This window comes from Oncorhynchus keta, chromosome 11 (assembly GCF_023373465.1).
Source record: "Oncorhynchus keta strain PuntledgeMale-10-30-2019 chromosome 11, Oket_V2, whole genome shotgun sequence".
Lineage (NCBI taxonomy): Eukaryota > Metazoa > Chordata > Actinopteri > Salmoniformes > Salmonidae > Oncorhynchus > Oncorhynchus keta.
In genome coordinates, this window is record NC_068431.1 from 36,910,947 (window position 1) to 36,923,485 (window position 12,539).

A 12,539-nucleotide genomic window follows, 5' to 3' on the forward strand; every position below is an offset into this window, starting at 1 on the left:
TTGTGGGAAGCTTGAGGAAGGCTACCTGAAAAGTTTGACCCAATTAAACAATTTAAAGGCAACGATACAAAATTCTAATTGAGTGCATGTAAACTTCTGACCCACTGGGAATGTGATGAAAGAAATAAAAGCTGAAATAAATCACTATTATTTTGACATTTCACATTCTTAAAATAAAGTGGTGATCCTAACTGACCTAAGACAATTAATTTTTACTAGGATTAAATGTCAGGAATTGTGGAAAAACTGAGTTTAAAATGTATTTGGGAAAGGTGTATGTAAGCTTCAGACTTCAACTGTATGTCTATGTCCTAGGATTTGTTTTTGTTACTTTAAACCTCATGCTAATCACATTAGCTCAACCATCCCGCAGGGGGGGAAACACATATCCCAAAGAGGTTAAACAAAATTAATCAAATAATACTGTGAAAGTGTCACTTTTTATTGGTAAATTGTCAAAAACTTTATGTAAATGCATTGCTGTTCAAAATGAACAGGCTAACTCACACAGTTCCATATAAAAACAATACACCAGAATAATAATTTAAAATGCATATCACTTCCCTGTTATGGGCTATTTATGGCATTAAACTGTTGATAATAGCGATGTGATACCAACAAAAACACACTAATGATTTCTGCATTGTGATCCCAACTCAGCTCATGTATTCTGTATTTCCATTTTATACAAAAAAAATATATTTTTAAAGTAAATGGAAATCAACCCTTGATGCAAAATGGCTGTATGAACCTTTCCAGGTGGAATCTGCAAACCTCTCATATCTATGACAACATAGATGCCATGCCAATGAAGGAAATAGTGAACAAGTAGAAAAGAGAATAAATATGACTCTACACACAATCAGCTTGTCTACATTGTCAATTTAATAATATTAACTTCTGATTAGGATGACCTTAACACAAATAATCACATTTGTCAAATGTGTGTGTATGAATGTGTACCAAATCCATCCTGATCAAGAATCCAGGGACTGTGAGTGGTGGTGTGGCCATGTGTAGGAGGGCCCTGCTTGAAGTAAGGACGGTGATGGGTGGGGTGTGGTGGGAGAAGGTGAGTGGGTCAGCCTGTGCTTCTTGAGCTGGCCCAGCTCCCTGAAACAGCAGCCACACTGGGCACAGCGGTAGGGCCTCTCCCCAGTGTGGATGCGCTGGTGCTTATGCAGACTGTCCAGGTGGCGGAAACGCTTCTCGCAATACCTGCAAGGATATGGCCTCTCACCCGTGTGAATGCGCTGGTGTGTCTTCAGACAGTAGAAGCGACGGAAGCCCCGGCCACACACGTTGCAACGATGCACCTTATCTGAGCTCTCCCTTCTGACTTCAAAATCCCCAACAAGACCAGGGCCTTCTACAATAGGTGGGACAAAGCCCATGAAGTTACCATCATTGTCATGATTATCGATGTGAGTTGGCATCTGTGGTGGCAGTTGTGATGATTCAGGGAGGTGTGACTCCAGCATACTAGGTAACTCAGGGTCGTTTTCAATTTTAACTGTTCCTTTGACTTCTTGCACCTCATCCAGCACCTGGATCAGGCCCAGGTCATTCACATTGCCTGCTGGGTGACTCGGACCCATCTCAAATTCAAAGTTGGTAATAGAGGTTCTGTGAGGGACCTCTACTGCCACTGTATCCCCCTCCTGCTCTTGTGGAATTCTTCTAGAGTCCTCTAATCCACTTGCCCTGACTTTGTACTCTGAAAGAGATGAATGACATCATCATGACCAGTGAGCAGGAGACTTTTCACTTATTGAACGCATGCAAGTATTGATGTCTGTGTCCGGCGTAAGCCTACCTTTCTCTACAACTCCATCATCCGTGATGTAGAATTGATCCTCTGTATCCTCCTCAGTGTGTTGAGGTGAGCTTTCAACCTCTACGTGTGGCGCTTTGGATGTTAGTGAAGAATTGGAGCAAGAGACAGTTGAGGAGGATGTCTGTATTCCTCTCAAGCTTGTGCTGCTCCTGGGCCATTCATGCTGCACTGTTGGTAAGCAAAGACCTACACTCGGGAGTGACTTCGAAAACTGGGATCGTGTGGATGAGGCTCGAAACGAATTGGGCACACGGGTCGTGCCCCTGTTCAGCATGCTTGATGGACTCCCCGTACCAGGACCTAATGTACCTGATCTAGGATGGTTGTGATTAAGGAGTAAACACTGTTTGATGTTGTTCTCGGCTGCTGTCATGTAGTACCGTACAGCGTTGAGTTCACCCTCCGATAGCTCAAGTCTCTCTCTCAAACTTTGGTTCTCACGATGAGACTCAGCAGCAGCAGTCCGAGCTGCGGTCATTTTGATACCGACTACCCTGGCAGTTTCCTTTAAAACCGTTTCAACAGCACACCTTACTGCCCGTTCGATGGTCGATGCAAGTTCATATTGGAGGAAAGAGACACTGGCCTCCATCGTCAGACTCATGGTAGTGATTAGCTAGATGGGACGTTTCCCAACAGTTCTAATAAGCAAGCTACAACAAGAGGCTCAGGATTCAGTCCTTGTTTTGTAAGCAAGGTAGCTAGCTAGCAACTGCGTTAGCTACGTAACTCCGCTACTTAGCTAGCTAAAGTTTAAATGTCCCGCTAGCCGCTCTGGCATGATACACGAGTGACAGTCATTTTAAAGAGTGTTTAAATCAAACAAACTGAACAACTCAATTACTCATACATTGAGTCAACTTGTTTCTCGGATGTTCTTACTCAAAAACGTGGTAATAACTTGTGTTAAATGTTTTGCTAGCTCACCTTTCTTCTTCTCTGAGGTTTTATGGCAACCAGGCAGACTACAAATTGTGGTCCACAACTATTAACTGTATTTCCGCCACCTACTGTACGGAGTAGTGAACTTGGGGGAAAAAATATTCCAGGAAAAATTACATATAAAAAAACTAAATTAAATAATAGCGCATCCCACTCCTTCAGTCACATACCGATCGATATCACATCCCTGCACAGGCTCGGGGGGCTGGGAGAGGGAACATTTGCGGCCAGTAGGCCTAATCCCTGCAATGTTTCAACCGTTCCTTCCTGAAGACCCCAAAACATTTCTGCGCAGATTATGGGCGCGTTCCTCTTCCCAGGCGTTGCTGACGCATACAGCTAACCACGTCATATGTTATATCAATCTGGTGCCCGACGGCACAGTCGATGAGGCTAATAGCGTAGCAAAGTCTATCTATTTTGATAACTAAACCCATTTTTATAATTGACCAGAGCCTATTGTTTCAAATGGGAGCAAATTAATCATAGTGGGCAGAACAAGCAAGGGGGTGGGCAGAGCCAAGCACGAGCTAGCGAGGTCCTATTTGTGCGTTCTCGCATTTATTTGAATATTTCCGTTGGGGAACGCCTACGCTGTGAAGTGCGTGTTTGCAATAACTCAATTCGCTCTTGCGCTCCTTCTAAACAATGCCATTTTTAGAAACAAATGTTAAGGTCTACAAAACTCAGTCCACTTTGTTACAGATTCTACTCTTGGAAACAGAAAACTGTGTGGAGATCAAATGTTTCATCAATTCATTTGCAGAATGTCCGCCAAGATCCCATTTCGCCACATCTTCTTCCACTGCTTGCCACTGGGCTTCCTTTTTTCTCTCTCTTTTTTGACACTGGGCTTCCTCTCATCACCATATTTGGTAGGGAGTTGAAATGCCGACCAGATGTTTCACATATTTCATCCGGTGAAATATCTGGCTCATTGTTGTATCTATGATTATATCCTGTTTCTTGGACTTCTTGTTTGCAAGCTCACCCAGAGATGAAGTGGAAGAGAGACGCCCAACTCGGTGGAAATTCTCTCTCCCTCCAGCAGGTGGCGGTTTTTCGTTGTTTCTCCCACCAAGCAAGGAGTTTTTGTAGGGAGGTCAATGAGTGTCGAATTTGGTCAATAAAAAAATGAATGGATGATTTTTTTATTTACTTAACCTTTATTTAACTAGGCAAGTCAGTTAAGAACAAGTTCTTATTTACAATGACGGCCTACCCCGATCAAATCTTAACCCGGACAATTGTGCACTGCCCTATGAGACTCCCAATCACGACCGGTTGCGATACAGCCTTGAATCAAACCAGGGTCTGTAGTGACACCTCTAGCAATGAGATGCAGTGTCTTAGACCACTGCACCACTCAGGAGCCCTATTTGCTAAGTGAGATTTATTTGATCAAATAGAAATGTCCTAATTTTTTAATTGTTAAGAGTGTACTGATATAAGTAGGACACGTGTCATCCCGGCAACTTTGAGAAAAAACACTTTATAACAGTTATCTCGAGATGGCTATGCATATTATGAAATGCATATTAGGAAATGAGGCTAGTAACATAGCAACTCTCTCCATTGAATACAAGCAGTTGAGGTCAACAACCCTCATCGAATATTCAAATAATGATTACAATAATGAGATGTATTTGGCACGCCTCACCATGCATCAACTTTTGTGTGTCGCTTAGTTATGGCGTCAAATGAGGTACAGTGGAGGAGGAGCTCTGTGGGCCTTGTAGTTCTAGCAGAGGGCAGACAGACCCCATGTTGTGCAATGACCATACAGTCATTTTAACCAGCATTACTTGCATAACAGCATAGAGAGACAGCTAAAATAGGGGATAGTATAGGATAGGTCTAGTACTGACAGAGGGTCAGATGTTACGAGTCTAGAATGATAGGTGAGATTCTCTATATCCTTTCAAAAAAGCCCAAATGCACCTAACATAACTAGCTAGCTCCTCGAATATCACATAGAAACATTATTTGATGGACTATGACACTCTCATATCATGTTTTTTAATCCCTCCAGGTGACAATGGCTTCCAAACATGACAATAAATTAATGGTATTCTTCAATATTGCTTCTTTTTAAGGTCACAATTTTCCAGATCGTTGTTAAATAACTATGTGGCCAATAATCAAATAAAATGTATTTATATAGCCCTTCGTACATCAGCTGATATCTCAAAGTGCTGTACAGAAACCCAGCCTAAAACCCCAAACAGCAAGCAATGCAGGTGTAGAAGCACGGTGGCTAGGAAAAACTCCCTAGAAAGGCCAAAACCTAGGAAGAAACCTAGAGCAGAACCAGGCTATGTGGGGTGGCCAGTCCTCTTCTGGCTGTGCCGGGTGGAGATTATAACAGAACATGGCCAAGATGTTCAAATGTTCATAAATGACCAGCATGGTCGAATAATAACAAGGCAGAACAGTTGAAACTGGAGCAGCAGCACAGTCAGGTGGACCGGGGACAGCAAGGAGTCATCATGTCAGCTAGTCCTGGGGCACGGTCCTAGGGCTCAGGTCCTCCGAGAGAGAGAAAGAAAGAGAGAATTAGAGAGAGCATATGTGGGGTGGCCCGTCCTCTTCTGGCTGTGCCGGGTGGAGATTATAACATAACATGGCCAAGATGTTCAAATGTTCATAAATGACCAGCATGGTCGAATAATAGTAAGGCAGAACAGTTGAAACTGGAGCAGCAGCATGGCCAGGTGGACTGGGGACAGCAAGGAGTCATCATGTCAGGTAGTCCTGGGGCATGGTCCTAGGGCTCAGGTCAGTTGAAACTGGAGCAGCAGCATGGCCAGGTGGACTGGGGACAGCAAGGAGTCATCATGTCAGGTAGTCCTGGGGCATGGTCCTAGGGCTCAGGTCCTCCGAGAGAGAGAAAGAAAGAAGGAGAGAATTAGAGAACGCACACTTAGATTCACGCAGGACACCGAATAGGACAGGAGAAGTACTCCAGATATAACAAACTGACCCTAGCCCCCCGACACAAACTACTGCAGCATAAATACTGGAGGCTGAGACAGGAGGGGACAGGAGACACTGTGGCCCCATCCGAGGACACCCCCGGACAGGGCCAAACAGGAAGGATATAACCCCACCCACTTTGCCAAAGCACAGCCCCCACACCACTAGAGGGATATCTTCAACCACCAACTTACCATCCTGAGACAAGGCCAAGTATAGCCCACAAAGATCTCCGCCATGGCACAGCCCAAGTGGGGGGGGCGCTACCCAGACAGGATGACCACAACAGTGAATCAACCCACTCAGGTGACGCACCCCCTGCAGGGACGGCATGAGAGAGCCCCAGTAAGCCAGTGACTCAGCCCCTGTAATAGGGTTAGAGGCAGAGAATCCCAGTGGAAGAGGGGAACCGGCCAGGCAGAGACAGCAAGGGCGGTTCGTTGCTCCAGAGCCTTTCCGTTCACCTTCCCACTCCTGGGCCAGACTACACTCAATCATATGACCCACTGAAGAGATGAGTCTTCAGTAAAGACTTAAAGGTTGAGACCGAGTTTGCTTCTCTGACATGGGTAGGCAGACCGTTCCATAAAAATGGAGCTTTATAGGAGAAAGCCCTGCCTCCAGCTGTTTGCTTAGAAATTCTAGGGACAATTAGGAGGCCTGCGTCTTGTGACCGTAGCGTACGTGTAGGTATGTACGGCTGGACCAAATCAGAGAGATAGGTAGGAGCAAGCCCATGTAATGCTTTGTAGGTTAGCAGTAAAACCTTAAAATCAGCCCTTGCTTTGACAGGAAGCCAGTGTAGAGAGGCTAGCACTGGAGTAATATGATCAAATTTTTTGGTTCTAGTCAGGATTCTAGCAGCCGTATTTAGCACTAACTGAAGTTTATTTAGTGCTTTATCCGGGTAGCCGGAAAGTAGAGCATTGCAGTAGTCTAACCTAGAAGTGACAAAAGCATGGATTAATTTTTCTGCATCATTTTTGGACAGAAAGTTTCTGATTTTTGCAATATTACGTAGATGGGAAAAAAGCTGTTTTTGAAATGGTCTTGATATGTTCTTCAAAAGAGAGATCAGGGTCCAGAGTAACGCCGAGGTCCTTCACAGTTTTATTTGAGACGACTGTACAACCATTAAGATTAATTCTCAGATTCAACAGAAGATCTCTTTGTTTCTTGGGACCTAGAACAAGCATCCCTGTTTTGTCCGAGTTTAATAGTAGAACGTTTGCAGCCATCCACTTCCTTATGTCTGAAACACATGCTTCTAGCGAGGGCAATTTTGGGGCTTCACCATGTTTCATTGAAATGTACAGCTGTGTGTCATCCGCATAGCAGTGAAAGTTAACATTATGTTTTCGAATAACATCCCCAAGAGGTAAAATGTATAGTGAAAACAATAGTGGTCCTAAAACGGAACCTTGAGGAACACCGAAATTTACAGTTGATTTGTCAGAGGACAAACCATTCACAGAGACAAACTGATATCTTTCCGACAGATAAGATCTGAACTAGGCCAGAACATGTCCGTGTAGACCAATTTGGGTTTCCAATCTCTCCAAAAGAATGTGGTGATCGATGGTATCAAAAGCAGCACTAAGGTCTAGGAGCACGAGGACAGATGCCATTAAAATGTAATTTACCACCTTCACAAGTGCCGTCTCAGTGCTATGATGGGGTCTAAAACCAGACTGAAGCATTTCGTATACATTGTTTGTCTTCAGGAAAGCAGTGAGTTGCTGCGCAATAGCCTTCTCTAAAATTTTTGAGAGGAATGGAAGATTCGATATAGGCCGATAGTTTTTTATATTTTCTGGGTCAAGGTTTGGCTTTTTCAAGAGAGGCTTTATTACTGCCACTTTTAGTGAGTTTGGTACACATCCAGTGGATAGAGAGCCATTTATTATGTTCAACATAGGAGGGCCAAGCACAGGAAGCAGCTCTTTCAGTAGTTTAGTTGGAATAGGGTCCAGTATGCAGCTTGAAGGTTTAGAGGCCATGATTATTTTCATCATTGTGTCAAGAGATAAAGTACTAAAACACTTGAGCGTCTCTCTTGATCCTAGGTCCTGGCAGAGTTGTGCAGACTCAGGACAACTGAGGTTTGGAGGAATATGCAGGTTTAAAGAGGAGTCCGTAATTTGCTTTCTAATAATCATAATCTTTTCCTCAAAGAAGTTCATGAATTTATCACTGCTAAAGTGAAAGTCATCCTCTCTTGGGGAATGCTGCTTTTTAGTTAGCTTTGCGACAGTATCAAAAAGGAATTTCGGATTGTTCTTATCTTCCTCAATTAAGTTTGAAAAATAGGATGATCGAGCAGCAGTAAGGGCTCTTCGGTACTGCACGGTACCATCTTTCCAAGCTAGTCGGAAGACTTCCAGTTTGGTGTGGCGCCATTTCCGTTCCAATTTTCTGGAAGCTTGCTTCAGAGCTCGGGTATTTTCTGTGTACCAGGGAGCTAGTTTCTTATGAGAAATGTTTTTAGTTTTTAGGGGTGCAACTGCATCTAGGGTATTGCGCAAGATTAAATTGAGATCCTCAGTTAGGTGGTTAACTGATTTTTGTCCTCTGGCGTCCTTGGGTAGGCAGAGGGAGTCTGGAAGGGCATCAAGGAATCTTTGTGTTGTCTGTGAATTTATAGCACAACTTTTGATGGTCCTTGGTTGGGGTCTGAGCAGACTATTTGTTGCAATTGCAAACGTAATAAAATGGTGGTCCGATAGTCCAGGATTATGAGGAAAAACATTAAGATCCACAACATTTATTCCATGGGACAAAACTAGGTCCAGCGTATGACTGTGACAGTGAGTGGGTCCAGAGACATGTTGGACAAAACCCACTGAGTCGATGATGGCTCCGAAAGCCTTTTGGAGTGTGTCTGTGGACTTTTCCATGTGAATATTAAAGTCACCAAAGATTAGAATATTATCTGCTATGACTACAAGGTCCGATAGGAATTCAGGGAACTCAGTGAGAAACACTGTATATGGCCCAGGAGGCCTGTAAACAGTAGCTAAAAGTGATTGAGTAGGCTGCATAGATTTCATGACTAGAAGCTCAAAAGACGAAAACGTCATTTTTTTTTGTAAATTGAAATTTGCTATCGTAAATGTTAGCAACACCTCCGCCTTTGCGGGATGCACGAGGGATATGGTCACTAGTGTAGCCAGGAGGTGAGGCCTCATTTAAAACAGTAAATTCATCAGGCTTAAGCCATGTTTCTGTCAGGCCAATCACATCAAGATTATGATCAGTGATTAGTTCATTGACTATAATTGCCTTTGAAGTAAGGGATCTAACATTAAGTAGCCCTATTTTGAGATGTGAGGTATCATAATCTCTTTCAGTAATGACTGGAATGGAGGTGGTCTTTATCCTAGTGAGATTGCTAAGGCGAACACCGCCATGTTTAGTTTTGCCCAACCTAGTTCGAGGCACAGACACGGTCTCAATGGTGATAGCTGAGCTGACTACACTGACTGTGCTAGTGGCAGACTCCACTATGCTGGCAGGCTGGCTAACAGCCTGCTGCCTGGCCTGCACCCTATTTCATTGTGGAGCTAGAGGAGTTAGAGCCCTGTCTATGTTGGTAGATAAGATGAGAGCACCCCTCCAGCTAGGATGGAGTCCGTCACTCCTCAGCAGGCCAGGCTTGGTCCTGTTTGTGGGTGAGTCCCAGAAAGAGGGCCAATTATCTACAAATTCTATCTTTTGGGAGGGGCAGAAAACAATTTTCAACCAGCGATTGAGTTGTGAGACTCTGCTGTAGAGCTCATCACTCCCCCTAACTGGGAGGGGGCCAGAGACAATTACTCGATGCCGACACATCTTTCTAGCTGATATGCACGCAGAAGCTATGTTGCGCTTGGTGATCTCTGACTGTTTCATCCTAACATCGTTGGTGCCGACATAATGACTCTATTCATTTGTTTTGGAATTAGCCATTCCCAGAGCCATATATTTAGAAAGCTGGGCCAATGCAGTTTCTGCTTTATGATACATTTACATGTGTTAGGTTCTTATTTTTCAGAGTAAATAACTCACGGACATTAGAGAAGCTTAACCAAGTTTAATTCTTCCCAAAGGGTCGTTACAGCTGTAATTCAGACAAAGACATGTTCCCATCATCACAAGTATATATACTCCACTTTAGACACTCCTCCTTCTCTCCAATCCTTACATCTTATGGTTCCACAGGAAGAGGGTAACATGATAATATAACCATTATTTCTCCCTTCAGGAGATCTGACCTGACCTTTCTACAGATCTATCCTTTATATACTATGCGTCTGATCTTTCATGTCTTTAATATATCAATGTTCAAAGTTTAGCCAGAATCCAACACATTACACTTCAACACTGTATGGCAGCCATGTTAGCTCCCCATTTAAATCACATGAGGAATATTTAATCAATGATATTTAACTGAATGTCTAGAACTAGAACAATATTCTAAATTCTAAAAGTTGGCCCAACTCTCTAAATACATGGCACGGCCATTCCTATCATAACCTTGCATTCAGTGTCCTTGGGAACAAAGCTTCATATTGATGTGACCCAACAACGGCTCCAAGGACTAGTAGGTGACATTCTCTTAAAATGGGAACACATTATATTTTAGGACAATTGTGGTCTCTATGTTTTGTTAAATGTTCCACTGCCACCCACTGTTAAAGCAAAGAATTGAACATCAAATCAGCCTCTTGGACTTCGGACATTTCTTGCATGCAAAAAATGGAGCGCAAAATGCACAGTTGTGTTTATCTAAAGGTTTAATCAGGAAAAGCTTTATGGTCCAAAGATAAGAGTGGTCACCCAGTTTTGGAATTTACTCCAGCTAACCATGCCTTTTTACGTAAAGCATATGTTGTGGGCTAAATCAGGCTCACACAGAGTGTTTCCTGGTAGCCTCAAACAAATCTACTTTGAAACAAAAGTGTACACCTCACACATGTGGTTATGGGCTTAAAATAAAAGATGACACCTGTACCATATACAGAGCATTCGAAAAGTATTCAGACCCCTTGACGTTTGCACCATTTTGTTACATTACAGCCTTATTCTAAAACGGATTAAAATGGTTTTTCTTTCTCACCAATCTACACACAATACCCCATAATGACAACGCAAAAACAGGTTTTTCAAAAGTTTTGCAAATCTATTAATCATAAAAAACGGAAATGTCACATTTACATAAATATTCAGACCCTTTACTCAGTACTTTGTTAAATCACATTTGGCACCAATTACAGCCTCGAGTCTTCCAGGGTATGATGCTACAAGCTTGGCACACCTGCATTTGGGGAGTTTCTCCCATTCTTCTCTGGAGATTCTCTTAAACTCTGTCAGGATGGATGGGGAGCCTCGCTGCACAGCTATTTTCAGGTCTCTCCAGAGATTATTTCAGGTCTCTCCGGGCTCTGGCTGGGCCACTCAAAGACATTTAGAGACTTGTCCCAAAGCCACTCCTGCGTTGTTATGGCTGTGTGCTTAGGGTTGTTGTCCTGTTGGAAGGTGAACCTTCACCCCAGTCTGAGGTCTTGAGCTCTCTGGAGAAGGTTTTCATTTTCTCTCTGTACTTTGCTCCATTCATTTTTCCCTCCAGCCTTACTAGTCTTCCAGTTCCTGCCACTGAAAAACATCCCTACAGCATGATGCTGCAACCACCATGCTTCACCGTCAGGTTTCCTCCGAACATGACGCTTGTCATTCAGGCCAAAGAGTTAAATGTTGGTTTCTTCAGACCAGAGAATTTTGTTTCTCAATGTCTGAGAGCCCTTTAGGTGCCTTTTGGCAAACTCCAAGAGGATTGTCGTGTGCCTTTTACTGAGGAGTGGCTTCCGTTTGGCCACTCTACCATAACGGCCTGATTGGTGGAGTGCTGCAGAGATGGTTGTCCTTCTGAAAGGTTCTCCCATCTCCACAGAGAAACTCTGGAGCTCTGTCAGAGTGACCATCAGGTTCTTGGTCACCTTCTTGACCAAGGCCCTTCTTCCCTGATTGCTCAGTTTGGCCAGGCTGCCAGCACTCGGAAGAGTCCTGGTGGTTCCAAACTTCTTCCATTTAAGAATGAGGGAGACCACTGTGTTCTTGGGGACCTTCAATGCTGCAGAAATGTTTTGGTACCGTTCCCCAGATCTGTGCCTCGACACAATCCTGTCTCAGGGCTCTACGGACAATATCTTTGACCTCATAGTTTGTTTTTTGCTCTGACATGCACTGTCAACTGTGGGACCTACCTGTGGGATAGGGGTGTGCCTTTCCAAATCATGTTCAATCAATTTAATTTACCACAGATGGACTCCAATCAAGTTGTAGAAACATCTCAAGGATGATCAATGGAAACAGGATGCACCTGAGATGAATTTTGAGTCTCATAGCAAAGGGTTCGAATACTTATGTAATTAAACATTTATGTAATTGTTTTTGCTTTTTAATAAAAACCTGTTTTTGCTTTGTCATTATGGGGCAGAGGGGTGTAGATTGATGAGGGGAAAAAATATTTAATCCATTTTAGAGTAAGGCTGTAACGTAACAAAATGTGGAAAAGGTCAAGGGGTCTGAATACTTTCCGAATGCACTGCAGAGTTGAAATATATTTAATTTTGAGTTTGCATGCCAATATTACACTGTATATACATCACAAGAGACTGAAATGTAACAAAACTGTTTGACATAGAAACACTGGATTTCCAGCATTAAAAATAAATACATGTTTATTCCTTATGAAATTATGAAAAATATGAATGACATTCCACCCATGAGGCCACTAAAGGTCATT

At 43.2% G+C, this 12,539-nt stretch overlaps 1 protein-coding gene across 1 annotated transcript; it reads right to left on the minus strand.

Moving 5' to 3' along the window:
* Positions 1 to 867: 867 nt before the first annotated feature.
* Positions 868 to 3,783, minus strand: LOC118390162 (zinc finger protein 467-like). The gene is made up of 2 exons (XM_035780430.2): positions 1,817 to 3,783; positions 868 to 1,717 (listed from the first exon to the last, which is right to left on the minus strand). The coding sequence occupies exons 1-2, from the start codon at positions 2,439 to 2,441 to the stop codon at positions 978 to 980; spliced, it is 1,365 nt and encodes a 454-aa protein (XP_035636323.1). The 5' UTR covers positions 2,442 to 3,783; the 3' UTR covers positions 868 to 977.
* Positions 3,784 to 12,539: the final 8,756 nt, after the last annotated feature.

Bases quoted from the DNA above. Each gene is read 5' to 3' on its own strand.
- LOC118390162 (XM_035780430.2), bottom strand. From the start codon at position 2,441: ATGAGTCTGACGATGGAGGCCAGTGTCTCTTTCCTCCAATATGAACTT. The intron at 1,718-1,816 runs GTAGGCTTACGC...CATCTCTTTCAG, and splicing joins TGATGGAGTTGTAGAGAAAG to AGTACAAAGTCAGGGCAAGT.